At 42.8% G+C, this 22,912-nt stretch overlaps 2 protein-coding genes across 6 annotated transcripts; one reads left to right on the top strand and one right to left on the bottom strand.

Annotated features, from left to right (window-relative positions):
• Window positions 1-4,691: 4,691 nt before the first annotated feature.
• Window positions 4,692-7,915, bottom strand: LOC147009742 (potassium voltage-gated channel subfamily A member 1-like). Its single transcript, XM_085860814.1, has 2 exons — window positions 7,785-7,915; window positions 4,692-6,375 (listed from the first exon to the last, which is right to left on the bottom strand). Exon 2 carries the CDS (start codon window positions 6,295-6,297, stop codon window positions 4,819-4,821), a length of 1,479 nt encoding a protein of 492 aa, XP_085716940.1. The 5' UTR covers window positions 6,298-6,375; window positions 7,785-7,915; the 3' UTR covers window positions 4,692-4,818.
• On the top strand, window positions 7,731-21,944 carry LOC147009743 (uncharacterized). Of its 5 annotated transcripts, XR_015052632.1 has the most exons (9): window positions 7,963-8,096; window positions 8,377-8,501; window positions 8,586-8,676; window positions 12,552-12,649; window positions 13,577-13,651; window positions 15,596-15,679; window positions 18,496-18,578; window positions 21,154-21,330; window positions 21,593-21,789. XR_015052632.1 is itself a non-coding variant. In XM_085860869.1 (8 exons), exons 2-8 carry the CDS (start codon window positions 8,433-8,435, stop codon window positions 21,729-21,731), a joined length of 639 nt encoding a protein of 212 aa, XP_085716995.1. In that variant the 5' UTR covers window positions 7,731-7,869; window positions 8,377-8,432; the 3' UTR covers window positions 21,732-21,944. The 5 variants fall into 5 exon arrangements, 4 of the variants coding, with proteins under 4 accessions (XP_085716995.1, XP_085716992.1, XP_085716996.1 ...); XM_085860869.1 differs by lacking the exons at window positions 7,963-8,096; window positions 21,154-21,330 and adding an exon at window positions 7,731-7,869 and having other exon boundaries at window positions 21,593-21,944; XM_085860866.1 differs by lacking the exon at window positions 21,154-21,330 and having other exon boundaries at window positions 21,593-21,944.
• The last annotated feature ends 968 nt before the right edge of the window (window positions 21,945-22,912 follow it).

A 22,912-nucleotide genomic window follows, 5' to 3' on the forward strand; every position in this document is an offset into this window, starting at 1 on the left:
AAGAATATGAGTAAGTAGAGAAAGGAAAAGAATTTCATTTTGCTTGTTCAAAAACTAAACCTTACCTGGGTGGAATCAAATTATAAAAAGATCACACACTTGAAAACAAAAGCATGAAATGTCCCTCACATGAAACCTAAATTAACTTAATAATAATTGCCAACATTTTCCTTGAATCATGCTTCTCTCATCATGCAGGACTTTTAGATTTGTTCTCTCAAATAACCATTTGGCAACCATTCCACATTTCAATAATCGTCTGATCCTCAGGGCTTCACTTGTCCTTTCACCTTCTTTATACTTCATTGTTGTGAACAACCGCATTGTTTTTCAAATACTGAATGTAATTGAGTGAATTTTTTTCAAGTATTATGCAGCACAGGAATAAATGGCAGGAAAGTATCGGTTGGCGGGCTAGCTGGAGGTATATACTCGCCTCTGAGCTGTCTATCCTCGGGTCACATCTCGACCCAGCTGTCAACTCATCATGGTGTTCTGCATGTAAGAAGAGGCATCAGTGTGTGTGTGTGTGTGTGTGTGTGTGTGTGTTTGTGTGTGTGTGTGTGTGTGTGTTTGTGTGTGTGTGTGTGTGTGTGTGTGTGTGTGTGTGTGTGTGTGTGTGTGTGTGTGTGTGTGTGTGTGTGTGTGTGTGTGTGTGTGTGTGTGTGTGTGTGTGCGTGCGTGGTTTGTTAGGATGGAACAAAAATTGATGGAAGAATTTTATTTTTACAACACCTCAGGTTTATGGAAGAGTTTGCACATATTATCACGTGTAGAACAAGGACAGAAAGAAGCATCAATGTACTGACTTTTTAATGAATGATTTAACAATGTTCGGCAACAAGGGACAAATTAATCCAGCATAAGGGATTTGGACCTGGGATCCCAGCATCACGAACTTTCTGCTCAGTTTTGGGCATTAAATAGGCCAAACAATTTTAAAATCAAATTTGAGGTGTTAAAAGCTGCAGTGTCTTCCAACCCCTGAGCGGGCACATAAAGGAATAGGAGGAGGAAAGGTTAGCTTTTAACAGCTGTGATTCACCACAAATACCTTGTTTTGGATTGCTATCGGAAACTTCACTGTCATGAGCATGTCACGCCACCGGCGTTATTTTTACATGGTGTCTTTAAATGTAAAATGTAACCGATACACCCCCACACTCCAAAAAATACAGTGTTACCATAAATATATACTATCATTATTTACTCCATTAGGAGCATCTCACATGGGTTAGCACAGGCAAGGTGGGCTGGATGGCCTTTTCTTGTAACTGTGAGTTCATTATGAAGCTTATACAGTACGTATAATTATCAGGGATACATGGGGGCAAGGGGGGTGGCTGGGGGGCATTGAGAGTTAAAGTTGAAAACAGGAGAGGTGATTGTAGAGAGAAAGGAGGGTCAAAATACATCCATATTTGCCTCCCTAATAAATACATACAGAATCCACAATGGTATCAAAATATTTTGGAGTCTAGAAAAATAATATGATTACAAAAGAGAGCTGACTTTATTGGGAATAAGAGTAAAACTGAAAAAATAAATTATAATAGAAGAGTAAAACGGATTTAATTGGTGGTGGAATCTAGTGTCGGAGGAGGGTGCTGCACCCAGGAGCACACCTGTAAAGCCTGCTGTTCTGTCTGCTTTTAGGTTATGGACTTTGACTGTTTCCCAAAAAGAGCAGGCCATTGTGTGCTGGCACCCTGTTTACATTCACTGACTGGGGATTATATATGTAAGTCGGTGATAGAAAGGGTTGTATATGTTAGAATAACTTAATCAGTGAGATTTAGTAAATTATATAGATGGGGTGAGTACAGAGAACATATACAGTAACTAGACAAGTAAATTGATCTGTTTTAAGTGAATCGTGTTCAATTTAACAATACATGGTCATGATGAACCAAATGGATCATCGTGTGTATAACTCTCCCTTCTGTCATCCTTTATAGAAAATGAATGTCAGGCCTGGCCAGCCGGTTCTTCAAACACTTGGGCCAAGCTTCCTTTGTATAAAATGTCTTCAGATTGTACTAAAGCTATTAATATGTTTATCATACATATATTGTTGGACCTGAAGATAGAGCAGTCGATGAAACCTTCTTTGAAATCTTCTTTTAGATTTTGCCCTGAGCCTCTGCAACCTGATCTGGGGAAACCCAACAACTTGACGCCATCGGTGACATCCTGTGAATGTTACAACTTGACGAATAAAATTTCATCTCTGACCTCCAGGGAATGCAAAAGTCCTTGAGTTTGAGTCCAATCCAGGACAGAACATTGAGAAAGGTGAGGGCAAGATGCCTGTAGATATATCACTATGTACTGGACATCTTCATTCATCCTATTCAGTATACTGTGCTAAACATTTTCCATTTAACATTTCCCGCTATATCTAAAAATGTTAGACAGAGAACCCTCTGGTGTGGATTTTCAGGATATTAAGCATGTAACCAAGATCGAGGAGGTTATTGTGGGTGAGGGCATCTTGCTCCACCTAACTCGACATATGATTCCAGTTGCCATTTCACATACAATTCTCCCCCAATGAAAGTTTTTAAAAAACACAATGGATAGAGCCTGCTCTAAGCCAGGGAGCTTTATATGAAATGGAAATGGCTCAGTAACGTGATGTGCGTTTATGGTATGAAGTATGGATACGAAGGCATTCAGAATGTTGCTTGAACGAGATACTCACAATAGTCCAAGACATGCCCATAAAGTCATAATGAAGTGTGTATTATACTATTGGAGTAACACTTACACAATGCAAGCAATAACGAACCATGCTTCCCCATTGTCTCGGGTCACTCATCTGCATTTCATTTTTTTTCATTCATTTATATTTTCATTAATTTTTTTCATTTATTTATATTTTCATTTACAGATCATTTCCGATGGTTTTGATTTTTTTTCCTGGTGTATCGGCTTTGATGTTCGTCGGCACGCAAAATTACCGTGCTTTCCCATTGTCTCAGGTCGCTCACATGCATTTATGTTTTTCATTTATTTACTTTCATTTATTTATATTTTCATTTATTTACTTTCATTTATTTACATTTTCATTTCCAGACACTTTCCAATGGTTCTGTGATTTTTCTCGGTGGTATGGGCTTCGATGTCTGTCAGCACACAAAATTGCCATGCTTCGCCATCGTTTTGGGCCATACACCTGCATTTTTCCCATTTATTTATATTCATTTATTTATATTTTCATTTACAGATGGTGTCCGACGATTCTGTGATTTTTTTTCTGGCGCATCGGCTCCGATGTCGATCGGAACACAAAATTTCAGCTTTCTACGTTGCCCGGAAGGTGCCAATCTTTAATAACAGCCAGAGTCAGTGGTTGGAATGAGCTTGTCAATTCCTAGCGGGGTATGAGAACCGTGCTTCCCCATTGTGTTGTATCGCTCACCTGCATTTGATTGTTCACTTATTTATTTTCTTTTTATTTTATTTTATTTATATTTTCATTTATGGATGTTGTCCGACGGTTCTGTGATTTTCCCCAGTGTTCTGGCTTCGATGCGAATGGATTCTGATGAAATTTGGTGGGAGGGTTGGATGTGTGACAAGGATGAACTGATTAGATTTTGGTGAAAATCCAAATCCGGATCCGACTACTAGAATTTTTTAATTGATTCTTCACCATTGAGAGATAGGGCCAAAAACAATATAGAGCACAATATCTCAAAAAGTTGTGGACGGATTCAGATGAAACTTGGTTGACAGGTTGGGTGTGTGACGAGGACGAATTGGTTCGATTTTAATGAAGATCTAAATACCAATCTGGATTGGAGAATTTTTTAATTTTTAAAGTGATTCTTCATCACCGTTGAGAGATGGAACTAATAATGATATGCTGCACGAATTTGAAAATTTCATGCGTCTGATATATTCTTCTGGATCAGATATTGCGTGGCAGAGGTATACGCTCTTCCAAGTACCCTTCTAGTTTTTTTTCCTTACCGCTTCACTTCCGGCCTCACTCACTATGCTCTCTTAACCCTCCAATCCTTCCAAGCTCCTCTAGGATGCATGCGTTCTTTCATTAACCACCTCCTGGTTAAATTCCCCAAATCCTGTAATTTCACACATCTCAATTTTTTTTTAATTATTTTAGCCAGTTTGTAGAATTACCTTCCTGAGCCTGTTCTCACCAACCTTTCCCTCCAAGGCTTGAAGCAGGTATCGCACAATAATCAAATGTCATCCCCATCCTTACCCACAATTCTTTCTTCCCCCTTAGCCTCATCTTACCTTACCCAACCCTCTTCCTTGCAGGTTACTGTGTTTTCTGCCTTCCTTTCTTTCCTCTTTTCGTGTTCGTTCATTCCTTTATTTTTTGCACAACCCCTGTGGCTCCACTGCTCCATTACCAATTTGTTGCCTTTTCGCCCTCTCTCACTTCGCTCTTCCATTTGCCTCAATCTTGAAAAGAAACGAAAAATTAACAAGATTTGCTTTTAAGGAACTTTGAGGCAGCAAGATGAAAAGTGAGGGTGCGACAACATAATTTGTTGAATTATAAGCACCATGCAGGTTGGTATGTTCATCAACCCATGCTCAGCAATAAATATGTCCTCATAGTTATTTTCGAACAGGAAACGGCCATGCAAGAAAAATGTAAGAACAGAAGTTTATGACCCCCTTCCCCCCATCCCACCCCCACACAACCCCCACACCACCCCTCGGGAATAACAATTAAGACGGAGACTACATTTTTCATTCAATGTTTGCTAAGACATTTCTGTGATAACAGAGTAAACGTGGAAAGTATTTCAGGGCTCGTACCATGTAGCGCGTGTATTACACACGACTTTCACTAAAATCACAACCTGTGTTCTCAGCACAACGGGCAGTGGAGTAATGACTGTTGGAATATGCCTTGGAAGCAAGTTCTCCAGATGCCCTCTCTTCCCCAAAGACGTCTTCTATCGCTTCAAACTCCGTGAGGCTACCAGCCATAAGAGAAGTTTGTGGCGAATTGTGACGTTCAGGACTTTTGTAGCTGAACACCTCTTCCTCCTGTTGAGTTAGCCGTCCCTGGTGGTAGAAGTAACTGAAGTTGGCAACGATGACAGGAACTGGGAGCGAGATGGTGAGTACACCAGCAAGAGCACAAAGTGAGCCCACAAGTTTGCCTAACACCGACTCTGGACACATGTCACCATATCCCACAGTTGTCATTGTTACCACAGCCCACCAAAATGATGCTGGTATGCTGGAAAATATCTTGCTGTGTTTTTCAACTTCAGCAAAGTACACAGCGCTGGAGAAGATGGTGATGCCAATGAAAAGGAAGAACATGAGAAGTCCCAGTTCTTTCACACTTGCACGAAACGTTCTACCCAGGATTTGTAAACCCTTAGAATGCCTGGACAACTTGAATACCCGAAACACTCGAACGAGTCGAATGACCCGAGTGATTGCTAGGGCCGAAGCGTGGTGTGCGCTGTCCTGGGTGGCCCAGAGAGTGAGGCCTCCAGACACAAAATATGGCAAAATGGCAGCAAGATCCATGACGTTCATGGCATCCTTGAAGAATAATACCTTGTCTGGACAGGAGACGAGACGTGCTATGAACTCGAATGAGAACCAGCAGATACAAGCAGTCTCCAGTGAAAACAGCACTGAGGAAAAGACTGCGACACGGGCTTCCTCTGCAGTCAAAGTGCCATTGATCTCGTGGTCCATTCCAACCTCATTCACCTGGAAAGTCGGGAGGGTTTCGATGCAAAATACAACGATAGAGAGGACAATGACCGAAATGGAAATTACAGCGATTGCATGTGCTCCTGGAGAGCTAGCAGGGTGCTCAAATAGGAGCCAAATTCGTCGATGGCACACACTTTCGGGCAGCAGCTCAGGCTGTTCTTTGGTGAATCCTTCATATGCACGGAACTTCTCCATTGCCTCTTCACCCAAGTCAAAAAATCGTATTTCATCAGCAAAAACATCAATCGAAACACTGTCTGGGCGAATGAGTCGTCCACCTGACTGGTAGTAGTACAAGATGGAGTCAAAACAAGGGCGATTTCGGTCAAAGAAGTACTCATTACGATGAGCATCGAAGTACAGCTGGAGGCGTGAGGCATCTCCCAATAGTGTGTCAGGGAAGCGTGTTAGTGTACGCCGCTGAGTTTCAAACCGGAGGCCCGACACGTTGATGGTGACTCGGTCAAAGAGGTCATGGCTCCGACGCCGTGCCGCAACGTTGTTGTCCATGACCATTCTTTCATTGTTCTCGTTTTCTCGTTCACTCATCTCCATTGCAAGCCCATTCATTGGTTCTTAATGAGCAGCTGTAGTAGTCCGGCAGGTTTGTTGCCTCATTTGATCCTCGTTCATGTCATTGTGATGAGTCTGTGCCAATGGGGATATCATTTGTTCACCTGCAATCAGCTTGCACTTCACTAACTCAATTTTGCTTTGGTTTTGTGTAAAATTTCAAGATTTATACTATTTCACCCCTTTAATCTGATTCCTATTCCCTTCTTTCTCTCCTGCTGTCTTCATCAAACCAAGGCTCTCTCTCTCTCTCTCTCTCTCTCTCTCTCTCTCTCTCTCTCTCTCTCTCTCTCTCTCTCTCTCTCTCTCTCTCTCTCTCTCTCTCTCTCTCTCTCTCTCTCTCTCTCTCTCTCTCCCCAATCTCTCCAATCTCTCTCTCTCTCTCTCCCCAATCTCTCTCTCTCTCTCTCTCTCTCTCTCTCTCTCTCTCTCTCTCTCTCTCTCTCTCTCTCTCTCTCTCTCTCTCTCTCTCTCCCGCCTCTCTCTCTCTCTCTCTCTCTCTCTCTCTCTCTCTCTCTCTCTCTCTCTCTCTCTCTCTCTCTCTCTCTCTCTCTCTCTCTCTCTCTCTCTCTCTCTCTCTCTCTCTCTCTCTCTCTCTCTCTCTCTCTCTCTCTCTCTCTCTCTCTCTCTCTCTCTCTCTCTCTCTCTCTCTCTCTCTCTCTCTCTCTCTCTCTCTCTCCCTCTCTCCCTCTCCCCAATCTCTCTCTCTCTCTCTCTCTCTCTCTCTCTCTCTCTCTCTCTCTCTCTCTCTCTCTCTCTCTCTCTCTCTCTCTCTCCCCAATCTCTCTCTCTCTCTCTCTCTCTCTCTCTCTCTCTCTCTCTCTCTCTCTCTCTCTCTCTCTCTCTCTCTCTCTCTCTCTCTCTCTCTCTCTCTCTCTCTCTCTCTCTCTCTCTCTCTCTCTCTCTCTCTCTCTCTCTCTCTCTCTCTCTCGCTCTCTTTCTGCCTCTCTCTCTCTCTCTCTCTCTCTCTCTCTCTCTCTCTCTCTCTCTCTCTCTCTCTCTCTCTCTCTCTCTATCTCTATCTCTATCTCTATCTCTATCTCTATCTCTATCTCTCTCTCTCTCTCTCTCTATCTCTCTCTCTCTCTCTCTCTCTCTCTCTCTCTCTCTCTCTCTCTCTCTCTCTCTCTCTCTCTCTGTCTCTCTCTGTCTCTCTCTCTCTCTCTCTCTCTCTCTCTCTCTCTCTCTGTCTCTGTCTCTCTCTCTCTCTCTCTCTCTCTCTCTCTCTCTCTCTCTCTCTCTCTCTCTCTCTCTCTCTCTCTCTCTCTCTCTCTCTCTCTCTATCTCTCTCTCTCTCTCTCTCTCTCTCTCTCTCTCTCTCTCTCTCTCTCTCTCTCTCTCTAACAGTGCACTCAAACCAATTGGTTCTCTCTGTCTACAGTGCACTCAAACATAGGGCCTCTCCTTTCCAGTGTTCTGAAACCTGGGCTATCCCTCACTCTCTCTCCTCCCCCCCCCCCAAAAAAAATTCCATTTCAACTTACTTGAGATTGAAGAGAAGTGTGACGAGGGATGGTTACGGTGTGTAGAATATCAACTTGGAGTTCGAAGAGCAAGTCCATGGAGGAGGTTTTCTAACGGTTCAATAATCTTCACAACTGAACTATATACCAACGGGGAATCAAGCTGCTTAAAGTAGTAGCAAGCCCATATCTAAAGTTAGCTGGCATGTTGACTCGGGTTTCATGACGAATTATCAAGAAGGTTCATGGCCTAGCTTGACTTGTGTTCAACAGATAGCAAGCTTACAGTTCCTGAGACTTTCTTTCTGAGCTTCTCAATTTTTACTTAGTTTGGTACGTCCATTTTATGATTCCTGATGGGAGGTTCATTATTTGGAGAAATATCAAATGAATTGATTATCAAAATGTTAGGTTGTGGAAACTTTCCGACTCAACCAAGCAAACAAATTATTGGCTGTAATTATTGCAGAAAAAAAAAGAAACAATTCAAAATATACCAGCCACCTGCGTGTGGGTATGAAAAAGACACATTTGGTTTGTGGCTACAACTTACTGTTGGGTCAGCATCTGTTCATGTTTTATAAGTCTCTAATTCTTGCAGTCTCCACACCAGATGGTACTTCCAAGTTCCGCCCGTTCTGTGTCTGACTCTCGGTCTCCGTCTGTGACATGGCACGAGAGCATTTCGGATACGGCACTTTGAAACCACTGATGATTTTTTGCCTCATGCTTTTCTGGGTAAGTTCAAAAATCCTATTTGAGTTCTTGGAAGATACATTTATGGCAGCTTACTGGACCTTACCATTCCATTTGCCCCTGCAGGTCTTTGGTGCAGCCGCCTTGGTGTCACCACTATGGACTCGATTTGATCTCGCCGTTGCAGAACTCTTTGACTACTCTGCCTCGTCTGTCGGTCAGTAATTTCCCAGCAAGCATTTATGAATCTAAGGAATTATTTTATTTTCAAAGGTCACGTGAAGTGAAATACCAAATGGTACTCTAAAGAGAAACGTTAAAAATACATGTTGTATCCCAGAAGGTCTAATCTGCTTTGGCTAGTAAGGTGGTCTAGAGGTATGCATGCTCACTCTCAGCTATCTAGCCTGGGTTCAAATCTTGACCCAGCTATAAACTGTCATCCTGGTGTTTCACAGGTATGGTGATTCATCAATGTGTGTGCCGTCCTTCGGATGGATGTTAAACTGGGCATCCCGTCCACCGGCATTAGTTTGGGGCTGGTAAAGATGCCACCAGTGTCCTTTGCAAAGAGTAGACGAGCTATCGCCAGCACACTAAACAAATTCCAAATTCCTGTCCTAAGTACTCCTGGGAGAGGGATGGCAAACCACCCAACATGAACACAATTGCCTTCTGTTTTTCAAAAGGAAGTGTGAAATAACTGTACTCAAACCTGGGGGGTTTTATTCCTCCCATTAATCACTCATGGTCAATGCTTCTTTCGGGCATGTGGTCTGTGAAAATGTATAAATTGGATCAATAGACTTGGGGCCTAAGGCAAATACTCTGAAGAAGGTAGCTGCTGTCGAAACTGCTTCCTGAGCAAGGAAAATATTGAACAGTTTGCCATTGCCTTTCCAGTAGAATTCCAGAACAGTGATGTTAACTTGGATGTATGATGGTAACTGGTGTTGTTGTGGCGCAACCATGGTGGGCGGAATGGCCTATTCTTGCATCAAAGTTCCCTGTTGTTGTTCCTTGTCGTTGTAGTGTATTGGATGTGATACTGGTCGACGATGACCGACTCTTTTTGCAACGGTTTGTGTAGATAGAGATTCCTTGAAAGGCAGCGTGAGCCATTGATCATCCACAGGTGAGGGCCAACAGACTAGCCAGCTCGACCTAGGGACTATTCCGATGCATCACCCTACATATGTGTGAAGCATCAGGGTGACAATTTGTAGCTGGGTATTATTTCACTGGGAATGAAATGCAGACTAAACAACTCAAGGGCGATGATGCTATGTCGGACCTAAGTTCGTCCAATATTTTATTTCAAGGACCGAGTGAATCCATTTGAGTTTGTTGGGTTTTTTTTTAAAAAAAGGAAAACGCTTCTGCTTGATTCATTTATCCTTCCTGGGCATTTCATTTTCATAATGATTCTTCATTATGAAATGAAGAATCTGTTTACATGGTAACTCGAGCTATTGATCAGCCTTGAAATTTGTATTAACATTGTTTTAAAGGGTCAGTCCTCACGGTAATTATAGTTGATAATTTTGTCTGTGATCTAACACAGATATAGAGAAATATAAATGTCAACGTGTGTGTGTGTGTGTGTGTGTGTGTGTGTGTGTGTGTGTGTGTGTGTGTGTGTGTGTGTGTGTGTGTGTGTGTGTGTGTGTGTGTGTATCAGTGTGTCTCCTGCATAACTCTAAAACCATTAAACCAAGCAGCCTGAAACTTTGCATGCATCATTAATAAAACAACTCTAAGGAAGTGCATGACTGAAAATTGTGTGTTTGAATTAATTAAAACATCCATTTTAAAGATAATTAACGGCCTTATTTAATTTTATTATCCCCCGCCGCGAGGCGGAAGGGGGATATTGTTGTCATCCAGGTCGTCCGGCTGTCCGTCCGTCCGTCCGTGCGTCAACATTTATAGCTGTGAGTGCGATAACTCATAAACTGTTCGCCATATCGATTTGAAATTTGGGTCACACATGTACCACCTGAAAAGGAAGAACCCTATTGATTTTGGGCGTGGCCGGATTCAAGATGGCCGACTGGGGCGGCCATCTTGAAAAAAATGTTTTTTGTAATAAATGGAAAACCGCTTATCTGATTTCAATTATTTTTGGTTACTACGTTCCTCACCCCTGGGGAACTTTTTCGAGATGATGACCAAATGGTGTCTTGTTTCCAATTCACCTCCCTCATTATCTGGAATATGTATCACCTTTTTCATTCAATGGCGGGGGATTCCCCATCTCTGATGGTATATTCTTTTATCGGGCACCATCCTCAGCCACCGCTCTCTTTGTGGTCTTAAGGTGTTTCCTGGGTAATCTCGCTGGGATCTGAAGCCGCCATGTTTTTTGGCCTGCTCAACCATGCCTTAATTTGAAATAGGCCGCAACGATTTCTTCACGATAAAGTTTTTTTTTCACTTTCCTCACTCATATCGAATACCTGTTCATCATCGCGACAAATCGCTGCGTTCATTGCAGTGATTATAAACACCCTTCCCTTTGTACTTTGTTCCCCCCCCCTCATGTCAGGGTCACAATTGGTTTACATGAAGGGGGGCATTTATAATGTCAGGGAGGGGTTTGTAAAGTTAGGGAGGGATTTCTCATGTTAGGGAGGGATTTCTCGTGTCAGGGGGGGATTTCTCACGTCAGGGAGAAGTTTTTAAAGTCAGGGAAGGGTTTCTAAAGTCAGGGAGGGGTTCTAATATCAGGGAGGATTTCTAATGTCAGGGAGGGGTTCTAATATCAGGGAGAGATTCCTCATGTCAGGGAGGGTTTTAATGTCAGGGAAGGTTTCTAATGCCAGGGAGAGATTCCTCATGTCAGGGAGAGGTTCTAATGTTGGGGAGGGATATCTAATGTCAGGGAGAGATTCCTCATGTCAGGGAGGGGTTTCTAGTGTCATGGAGGTTTCTAATCTCAAGGAAAGATTCCTCATGTTGGGGGGGGGGGTATTTGTTTACATGACGGGGGGGGGGATTTCTAATTTCAGGGAGATATTTCTAATGTTAATGAAAAAGTTTCTAATGTAAGGGAGAGGTTTATAATGACAGTCCACTGACCAACTGATTGTCTGGAAGGAATAAACGTCATCACAATTTGCTGCTGAAATGGCAGTAAATTGTTTTTGTGTTTAAAATCATATCTGATGAAATTTTTTGACAATACCAAGTTTTTTTTTTTTTTAAGTGGTCAGCTATCTCACTTCACCACTTCCCTTTTCTGGTCTATATATTTATAGGTTGCTTTGTTGGGAAATGAAAATCTGGCAAGAGTAGGGATTTGTAACAAAACGTGTCCTTCACTTTTTACTTGACTTGTGCACGTTGATGATTTGTACGCACAGATTGGTCGTTGACTCGATTAATGTCATCAACAACCTATTTGTGCAGATCTGACAGTCGGTCTGAACAGATACACGTTGATTGGTGAAGCTGTTAGATCGGAAAGGCAAGCCGTGTGCTTGAATGTCGATTCAGCATTCTATTAGATCGAATGTGGTTAGTGTGGATTGGCATGATAGCTCACACGTGTGCGCATTCGCCTTTGAGCTGTCTTTTCTGGGTTAAAATCTTGACCCAACTATAAGCTGCCATCCTGGTGTTTCACATGCAGGGTGAGAGGCATCATTGTGTGCACCGTCCATCAAAAGGATGTAAAGCCAGAGGACCCATCTGCCAGCACTGGTCGTTGATCGATGTTAATGATCCTCCTGCCCCACTGCATCTTTTGGGAAGACTAGGAAAGCAATTGCCTGAACAAATTCAAATTATTTCTTGACTTTGTTGCCAACTTGGCAAGCATGGCGAGTATGCCAATGCACCAAACGTGAGTTGAAAGAGGACATCATCATGTAGTTGAGTGAATATAGACCGATGTGTGATGTGTGAACATGATTAGGGTAACATCCAACATATTATGAAAGAAAAACAAATCAGTTTTATTTTCCAAAGAAATGTTTTTTTTTTCCATGAAACAAAAACTTGTTGAAGCGTTTTTGTGATATTTTGCATTCCACCAAACTCATGTTTTGGTCTTTTCTTGTTTTTTTTTTTTGTTTTTTTACACCCAAGTGACAATGGGTAGTACGGTTGGTGGTGTAATGGCGGTAAGTTTGTCTGTTCTTGGCTGCAGTGGAGCTCAGATGGAATCACCCAGCATTCTTATCCTGGTGAGACAGCGCTTGAAGCTCGGAATGCTTACATACAGTAATTATTATTTATTGCACACTGTCCACACTTAAACCCATTGGTTCTTCCTCACAACCAAACCACCAATCAATAAGTTGAACATTGATGGAAAGTAATATTTTGCCCTTATCATCATATGTATCTGGCATTTCATTGTTTGTTGTGAACTTGATTATTTCTAGATTTTAAAATATGAACTATTTTTAATATTTGAGTTGTCATGAACCACTTAGTCGCCATATATTTATCACATATGCAATTATCAAACAATGTTGGCCTCCTCCCTCCCCGATGCTCCAAATTCCGTATTTTGAAAATGCTATTTTAATAAATTTTATTGTTTGTCCTTCGGTTGTGGTGAAGTCATGTGTTTTCAGTCCAGCATCGCTGATCAGTCAACTACGGCAAACAAAGACATTTTATTATTTATTTATCAAGGTCTAATTAATGGAAGAGATTGTAACGTGCAAGAAAATGACTTTGGGAGATACGTCGATGTACATTCATGTGAACTGTAATGGCATGAGGAGACGAGCTAGAAATCAATACGGTAAATGGAGTTTGAATCTGGGTTCTCTGCAGCAGGAACTAGGCTCAGATGGGTACACCAAAGTGATCACCCCAAATTTTGTCTGGTTGTCCACTGTCCACAGTTTCTTGCTGTTGGACAGGTTTCAGCCTGCTGTACAAGCGTATTTCAAACCGAAAAACATCACATGATTGCGTTATTATGTTTCGACAACCTTGAAATTAACCGAACCAATAAATTATAAGTAATATTCATTGCTGGATGCTTTTTGCTGAAAATATATTTTTTTGACCTCTTTTGTCTAATTTCATCCACAGCAAATGTCAATTTATTTCTGCTGTGCCTGCAATCTTCACCTTTTCCGTTCTCCCTATTCCAGCTGTTGCTTGGTCTTTTATCGATGCTCGTTATGGAGGTGCTGGTTTCTTCCTGGTGCTTCATTACACGTGATAAGGTGGGTTAGTTATTATTAGTAGTATTATTTATTTTTTATATAGGGTGCTAAGGGTCGTGCAAGAGCTGTGCACAGATCGCACACACAGATGTTTTAGATAACACAGCCGCTGACCTTAGGAAACTGGCCGAGCTGCCCAGAGCACTGTTGGTGCTGGTGGCACTATTTTTCCTCGTTTGTTTTTTCTCCCCTCGACAGTCGTGCGTCCCAACTCCACCCTTCCCCCTACCCTTTTTCTCATTGGATGGCAACCCATTGGGTTAATCTCTGCTCTATCCTCTAAGTGCTGAGTGTCAAGCAAGGAAGCAACACTTCCAGTGTTTAAGTCTTTGGTATGACTCAGTCAGTTTTGGAATCGAACCGCCAACCTCATAGACTCCCAGACTCACACTCTTTCGCCATTAAGTCTGGATAATGATGATTTTGAATAAAACATTTCTTTGCTGATGTTTAAATTTTTGCTTCCACTTTATTCTTTTTTTAGATAAAACAAACAACACCAAAAGGAATGCATTTTGAATTGAAACATGAGTAAGTGTTTTTCTATGAGTAGGTTTTTTGCTCTCGGTGCTTGCGCATTTTTAATAATTCACCACTTTCTTCTTCTTCTTCTTGTACTTCTTTAATGGCCACAATTTTTCCGACATTCTCGTGGGGGTGGCCGGAGGAAGTTTTTGGTCCAAGTCTTTCACATGAACCACCTGGCTCGGCCTGATGCTCGACTACATAGTCAGGGCAGGAATTTGTAGTTTGTTCATGGTGCCGGTGATAGGACGCATACTCTTCACGAAGGACACGGTGGGATCTTTCATGTCCACCAACGAATTACGTCACACGGGGCGCCCAGTTTAACGTCTGGGATGGCACACACATTGATGAATCACCCCTGCTAATGAAACACTGGGATGATGGTTTATAATTGGGTCAGGATTCAAATCTAGGATCAACTTGCTTATAGGTGAGTGTACGTACCTCTAGGTCTAGGCCATCCTGCCAACCCAATTATTTCATTTGCTTATTATTATTATTATTATTATTATTATTATTATGTATATTGTATTTACTAGTACGGGCCCGTAGGTGCGTGCCCGTAGGTGAGTGCCAGTATGTGCAGCCTCTCTCTCTCTCTCTCTCTCTCTCTCTCTCTCTCTCTCTCTCTCTCTCTCTCTCACTCTCACTCTCTCTCTCTCTCTCTCTCTCCCTCTCACTCTCACTCTCTCTCTCTCTCTCTCTCTCTCTCTCTCTCTCTCTCTCTCTCTCTCTCTCTCTCTCTCTCTCTCTCTCTCTCTCTCTCTCTCTCTCTCTCTCTCTCTCTCTCTCTCTCTCTCAAACCTCGAAAAGGCACATCCGCGGGTCCCCAGCAATATTCCTGGCAAGTTTCAATCGTGCAAAAGAAATAAAAATAAATAAATAAATAAACATTAATTGTGATGTCATTCGTGACGTCATAGCACCGTGTCCTGTCATTGGTCGACAGATAAATGGCCGTAACTTGGGAACTGCTCGTCCGATTAATATCAAACCTTGAAAAGCACATCCGCGGGGCCCCGGCAATATTCCTGGCAAGTTTCAATCAGATCGGACCGTCTATCGTGCAAAAAAATAATAATAATAAAAAATAATAAATAAATAAACATTAATTGTGACGTCATTCGTGACGTCATATCACCGTGTCTTGTCATTGGTCGACAGATAAATGGCCGTAACTTGGGAACCGCTCGTCCGATTGATATCAAACCTTGAAAAGGCACATCCACGGGTCCCCGGCAATATTCCTGGCAAGTTTCAATGAGATCGGACCGGCGGTCGTCAAGAAACGGCGGTCGGTCGCAGACAGACAGACAGACACACAGACACACAGAGATTGCTGGAATTATACATAGATGATTACACCTTTGGCTTTTGTGCATAATAAATATACCAGTTTTTATTTTCTTTCGACAGAAATGTGTCTTCACGTTGCTGAATTATGTCGCGTCCCACAAAGAAGAAGTTCTTGCTTTGCTGGCTGTCGGGCACCTCCTCATGGTAAATTTACTGTCCATTCAGCATGAATCCTAAACATGCCGGTTAAATAACAACAATGATTACCGATATAATCTCTCTTTTTTTTTTCTACGATCACACATTAATATTCGAGTATTATTCTTATTATTAACATTACATTTGTATTTCTATTAAGGCTCAAATTAAATAATTGGTGATGGGTTATTTGGCATCTCAAATCAGGGAGTTTGCATATTAATGTGGGCTATCACTAACTCTAACTCGAACTCTAACTCTAACCCTTGTCTTGCGTTTGAAGAACCCAAAATATGAAAAATAATTGTCATCTTACCATCAAAACTACCGCCATTATATAGTGAGAATAAATCATGAATAACACAAAATATACAGCAAACGGAGTACACTTGTCATCACAGGAAGGGCGTTGGTTGGCAGTCAGAGGAATAGTATGTGTATCAGTGTATGTGCCCCTGAGAAGTAAACTCGGCTATCCCACATCTCTGGCCAACTTGATTTGAGTGCTCTAAATTAATCTTTCAAAGGGATGGTGGGATGGCCAAGAGGTATGCACCCTTGCCTCTGAGCTGGCTAGCCTGCTTTTGAGTCTTGGCTCAGCTATAAACTGTCATCCTGGTGTCTTTCAGGCAGATGGACTTTAAACTGGGCGTCCCGTCTGCCAGCTTTAGTTGGTGGACGTTTAAGATCCCATGGTGTCCTTCCAGAAGTTTAGGCAAGTTATCGCTGACACCCTGAACAACTTCCTGTCCTTACCTGCAGGGGGCACTGCATCAGTAGAACATCCAACCCATCCATCCATTGGGACCACACTGTGTAAAAGCGTTGGTGCTGTCTAAGCAGTCTCCTTGGCTATCGGGCACAATCCTGGATGGGTCGCCACTCCGACACAGGATACCAGCAAGCTGGCACTCATTTTGCCAACCTCGGAAGGATTACAGGCAGATTCAACACGTCCAGCCACACTCCCAACAATGATGCAGTCAGCAAGCAGCCACTGGCTGCAGACAACATGAATTAGTCCTCAAAAGTCAGAACTTCTTCGGTGTAAATGACAGCTTTCAACAAAATGTTTGGGGCTCATCCTGATCTTTGTTGAATGACAATTGAATGGGATTATAAATGAGAACCTTTATCATGTTGGACAGCCAAGTTTACTTCTCAGTTGCTTGTAGGTATGTTTACTTCCGCCATCGAAGGTGAAGGGGGTTATGTTTTCACCCCTCTCTGTCTGTTTGTTTGTCTGGTTGTCTGTCTCTGTGTGGCAGGGTATCTTAAAAAGTTGTGGACGGATTCGGATGAACCTTGGTGGACAGGTTGGGTGTGTGACAAGGAAGAATTGCTTCGATCTTGAGGAAGATCCGGATCCGGATCCGGATACGAGAATTATTTAATTTTTAAAGTGATTCTTCACCATCGACAGATCGGGCCAAAAACGATATACCACTGTATAGCATGATATTTCAAAAATCTTTTCGGCCCGATACATTCTTGTGGATCAGGCATAACATGGCGGAGGTATGCGCTCTACCGAGTGCCCTTCTAGTTACCTCCACCACCGGAGGTAAAGGAGGTTATGTTTTCACCAATTCCTGTCTCTCTGTCTCTCTATTTGTTTGTGTACAGGATATCTCAAAAAGTTGTGGACAGATGAAATTTTGTGGACTGGTTCCGTGCACGACAAGGAAGAATTGATTCGATTTTGGTGAAGATCCGGATCTGACGACTAGAATTTTTAAAGTGATTCTTCACCATTGAGAGATCGGACCAAAAACAATATATAGCACGATATCTCAAAAAGTTGTGGACGGATTTGGATGAATCTTGGTGGACATGTTGGGTGTGTGACAAGGAAGAAGTGATTCCATTTTGATGAGGATCCGTATCTGAATTTAGATACGAGAATTATTTCATTCTTAAAGGTAGGGTGAATAGAGGCAAAAATGATACATAGCATGATATTTCAAAAATGTATTGGGCCCGATATGTTCTCGTGTATCAGGCATTACGTAGCAGAGGTATGCGCTCCACCGAGTGCCCTTCTACTTATTTATGTTATCCTCACCAGTAAAATTACATGTTTAATAATAGGGATGCTTGGTTCAGTGTTCAGGTTTATTTAATTAAGCATTTTGCTTGACCTTGAATACTTCCTGCTCAAGTTAACCACTTTGATTGTGTGTGTAATAAATTGGTTTATTTCATTATATTTTGGTTGTAACATTTCTCGAGAATCAGATAACTACAGCACAACACGGAACATGCAAAAGATTCATGTCCACCAAAAGAAAGCTGAAAGCTTCACCATTTCAACAATTTTTATCGACTTCATGCTAAGTTTCTTCCCACCTCTTAAGTCCTGCTGAAAATTCACAATTATTTTTAGGATGTCCACCACATACCTTGTAATTGTCTTGAATATGCTCTTCAACCTTCCAACAAGTTTTTACAAATCTCAGATTAGGCTTTTGGTGAAGGGAAAAGTTGTTGGTAGCCATAAATAGGGTTTCAGCTTTGCTCATTAATTATATCAGATTAAGTGCCCCGATCATGGCACAATATGACATTGTTTACATCCTATTAAGCAAAAATGGAGTGTTTTTTCCCCTCCTTCCTCGTATTCCCATCCCATCCCATCCCCTCCCTGGCTTATAGCTCATGCACATCTTCTTTCCCCTTTTCTCCACTCGACCCCGCAATTTCCTCCCCCATCCTCCATAAATAACTACGCTCTGCTCCCTTTTCTTTCCAATCTTTCACCTTGCCTAGTTCCTTTTCTCAAATGTATTTTTCTCAATTTACTTCCTCGCCATTTTTTTCAGCTTGTTGTGGCTGTTGTTGGAGTACTTCTGCTTTGTGCTCTGTTTCACCCGATTGGATCTATCGATGAGGAAGACGCTGCTATGTAAGACCCGTTCAACCACTTATAACCCTTTGATAAGCTATCATTGACCTCAATAGTTAACCTGCAGCTTCAACCTGCAGCTTCATGCAGCCCAGCACAGTACGATCGTTTCGGGTACACTTCTGATAAAGAAGAGTGAATTTTGCATAAAGTAAAATAATACAGGAGGTTTAATGACACTTTGATATAATTTATTTTATCTTATTATAAAATTGGCTAATTTGAGGTGCTTATGAGTACATTGTAGACCACAAGATGATGGACAATATCTCGGTGTAGTTGTGTCAGAGTTTTTGAGCTCTGGGTGGGTCTTGAGGTGGTCTGACTTTTCCCAAAAGCCTTTCTTTGGCTTTGGGATGATATGCCTGAGAGGCACTTGAAGGATACTTATCTTATTCATAACCCTTGAAGGATAGCCCAGATGACTCTTGAAGGATAGTCCAGATGATCCTTGAAGGATAGCCCAAGTGACCCTTGAATGATAGCCCAGATGACCCTTGAAGGATAGCCCAGATGACCGTTGAATGAGAGCCCAGATGACCCTTGAAGGATAGCCCAAGTAACCCTTGAAGGATAGTCCAGATGACTCTTGAATGATAGCCCAGATGACCCTTGAAGGATAGCCCAAGTGACCCTTGAATGATAGCCCAGATGACCCTTGAAGGATAGCCCAGGTGACCCTTGAAGGATAGTCCAGATGACCCTTGAATGATAGCCCAGATGACCCTTTAAGGATAGCCCAAGTGACCCTTGAATGATAGCCCAGATGACCCTTGAACGATAGCCCAGGTGACCCTTGAAGGATAGTCCAGATGACCCTTGAATGATAGCCTAGATGACGCTTGAAGGATAGCCCAAGTGACCCTTGAAGGATGTCCAGATGACCCTTGAAGGTTAGTCCAGATGACCCTTGAAGGATAGCCCAGGTGACCTTTGAATGAGAGCCCAGATGACCCTTGAAGGATAGCCCAAGTAACCCTTGAAGGATAGTCCAGATGACCCTTGAATGATAGCCCAGATGACCCTTGAAGGATAGCCCAAGTGACCCTTGAATGATAGCCCAGATGACCCTTGAAGGATAGCCCAGGTGACCCTTGAATGATGTCCAGATGACTCTTGAAGGTTAGTCCAGATGACCCTTGAAGGATAGTCTAGATGACCCTTGAAGGATAGTCCAGATGACCCTTGAAGGATAGCTCAAGTGACTCTTGAAGGTTAGTCCAGATGACTCTTGAAGGTTAGTCCAGATGACTCTTGAAGGTTAGTCCAGATGACCCTTGAAGGATAGCCCAAGTGACTCTTGAAGGTTAGTCCAGATGACTCTTGAAGGATAGCCCAAGTGACTCTTGAAGGTTAGTCCAGATGACTCTTGAAGGATAGCCCAAGTGACTCTTGAAGGTTAGTCCAGATGACTCTTGAAGGATAGTCCAGATGACCCTTGAAGGATAGCTCAAGTGACTCTTGAAGGTTAGTCCAGATGACTCTTGAAGGTTAGTCCAGATGACCCTTGAAGGATAGCCCAAGTGACTCTTGAAGGTTAGTCCAGATGACTCTTGAAGGATAGCCCAAGTGACTCTTGAAGGTTAGTCCAGATGACTCTTGAAGGTTAGTCCAGATGACCCTTGAAGGTTAGTCCAGATGACCCTTGAAGGATAGTCCAAGTGACTCTTGAAGGTTAGTCCAGATGACCCTTGAAGGTTAGTCCAGATGACCCTTGAAGGTTAGTCCAGATGACTCTTGAAGGTTAGTCCAGATGACCCTTGAAGGTTAGTCCAGATGACTCTTGAAGGTTAGTCCGGATGACCCTTGAAGGATAGTCCGGATGACCCTTGAAGGATAGCCACAGGCTTCATTCAACCTTTATTCCCCTAAAGAAGTCACTTTTACAAGCAGCTCACCAAGCTGAGCTTGCCCTTCCTTCAGAAAAGTAAACCGCACCCTAGTGTTGGTAACATGACGTACTTTGCATTTAAAAGTACTTGTCATGTTCACGTTCACCAAGCAGGGAGAGAGTTCCATCCTGCTGTCTTGTCATGTGATGTCATGAGTCACTTTCTCACATCTCGCATGAATGACGTCGACAATGGCAAGCATGAACATCACTCTTGGCATTTTTGCACGAGTGCGGTTGTGTAATTATGTCAACTTCATTGATCTCCTCCCCCACACCTCAACAAATCATGGGACTCTACTTCTTCTTCTTCTTCTTCTTCTTCTTCTTCTTCTTCTTCTTCTTCTTCTTCTTCTTCTTCTTCTTCTTCTTCTTCTTCTTCTTCTTCTTCTTCTTCTTCTTCTTCTTCTTCTTCTTCTTCTTCTTCTTCTTCTTCTTCTTCTTCTTCTTCTTCTTCTTCTTCTTCTTCTTCTTCTTCTTCTTCTTCTTCTTCTTCTTCTTCTTCTTCTTCTTCTTCTTCTTCTTCTTCTTCTTCTTCTTCTTCTTCTTCTTCTTCTTCTTCTTCTTCTTCTTCTTCTTCTTCTTCTTCTTCTTCTTCTTCTTCTTCTTCTTCTTCTTCTTCTTCTTCTTCTTCTTCTTCTTCTTCTTCTTCTTCTTCTTCTTCTTCTTCTTCTTCTTCTCCAGGATGGCAGTTTGTATCTGGACTGAGATTCAAATCCAGGCTAGATGGCTCAGAGGCGACTGCGTGGAGCTCTAGGCTCGAGGCCATCCTACCAGCTGGTGGTGTACTCCTTGTAATCGGACGACTCCCTGGTGTTCCTAATGCAGTTCCCCGAGGGGAGGCGAATGCCCCTTCACTCGGTGAAGCTCGTGTAGTACAGTACATACATATAGCATTCCTCTCTTGATGTTGAGAAGTGAATGACATTCACCATCAGAGTTCGTTTTTGTAAACTCCTGTGCAATGATGTGGACGTCACGTGACCTATTGTAATCAGGAAACCTATTCCAAGACATTTTATAAACCCGAAAACGAATCAAATGAAAAACGTTTTCTTTCTCATTTTGGTGGCATTACTTTCCTATCCCACAAAAATGAGATTGTTGTTTTGATGTTCAACAGAAAGCTGCTGTCTGTGCATCGTGGCGTGGAGATCTGTGAAGCTGACGACGAAGACACGAAAAGTCAGGTAGAAATTTCCAATGATGCAGACGACACATCTGATGGAATCTACGAGGCAGATTTATATTGTGACTCATAATGGATGACGACTCGTTGTGAATGACATTTTTTACAGAATAAAACTCGCCCAAAAGGGAGGATTGAGGTGAAATAAATCACAAGTTTGACTGTTTGCCTTATGAGGTGTGCGGACAAACGTTGAATTAGATGCAGAATCATGTTAAATAAATAAATTAATAACTTTCATTTTCCTATTTGTTAATCTCTTACAAAATAAAATTTATTAAAACAACTAAGTTTAATCTGGTAACCATGTTTTGTGTGTGTGTGTGTGTGTGGGGGGGGGGAGGGGGAGGGGGGAGGGGGGAGGGGAAGAGGAGGTGGAGGTGTTCCATGATGCACCATTCTAACATGTTGTGATGGCCACCATTACCATTCAGACACCAGTGTGAAGGCCGTCGCCTCCGGATAACTCCAAGAGAACGGCGCGTCTTCAAAAGACCACAATCGTTATTCACCCCAGAACTTCGTGCTGGATCCCACGCCCAATGTTGTATTACCAAACAAAGTAGGCCAGAAATGAGCGAGTACTGTGCAGGCGATCAGGCAACCAATCATAATTAGTTGGCCGAACGAGACCAACAGTTACGTAATAGTTTATAGTGCTTATTAGGCCAAGTAAAATAAATTATTAGTTTCTCGTCTGGGTTTTTTAAAACAAAAGGAGGAGGGGGTGCGTTGATCAGCCCTGGTCGAACGTCCGAGTGGGCATGCGGGACCCTCGGCCGGTCGCCAGGGCACGGCCCGGGGATTTTTGCAGAATGATTCGCGTGACAATTTTAGTGTGGGCGATTCGGTTCATGTGGTGGGGTCGGAGCGGAATATGTTCGCTGTCTGAGATGGCCTTGCCGGAAACGAAGTGAGGCGGTTTCCGGCCAAAGTTAGTGGGCCACGTGAGGGGTCGGAGCCGATCGGAGCACCCAATTCAGGTGATGATGTTTCGCTTCGGGGTGACCCCTCCCCCCATGTTGCAAGTCCTATAAAGGTCAGAGCAGTCCCTCCATCTCTCTCTTTTTCTTTCGCTCGCTCACTCTGGCCTTGCCCTCGTCTCTCGGCATGACCCGCCTCCTGCTGCCTGGACTCCGCCTCGTTTCCGCCCACACGACGTTGCCCCCCAACCCCGCCAACCTGGTCCTGCCTACCAATCAGTCCACGCACCCTGAACTCTGCCCCTTCTCCACTCAATCCCCTCCTTCATGA

This window comes from Eptatretus burgeri, chromosome 17 (genome assembly GCF_056783735.1).
Source record: "Eptatretus burgeri isolate ZD-2024b chromosome 17, Ebu_testis_v1, whole genome shotgun sequence".
Lineage (NCBI taxonomy): Eukaryota > Metazoa > Chordata > Myxini > Myxiniformes > Myxinidae > Eptatretus > Eptatretus burgeri.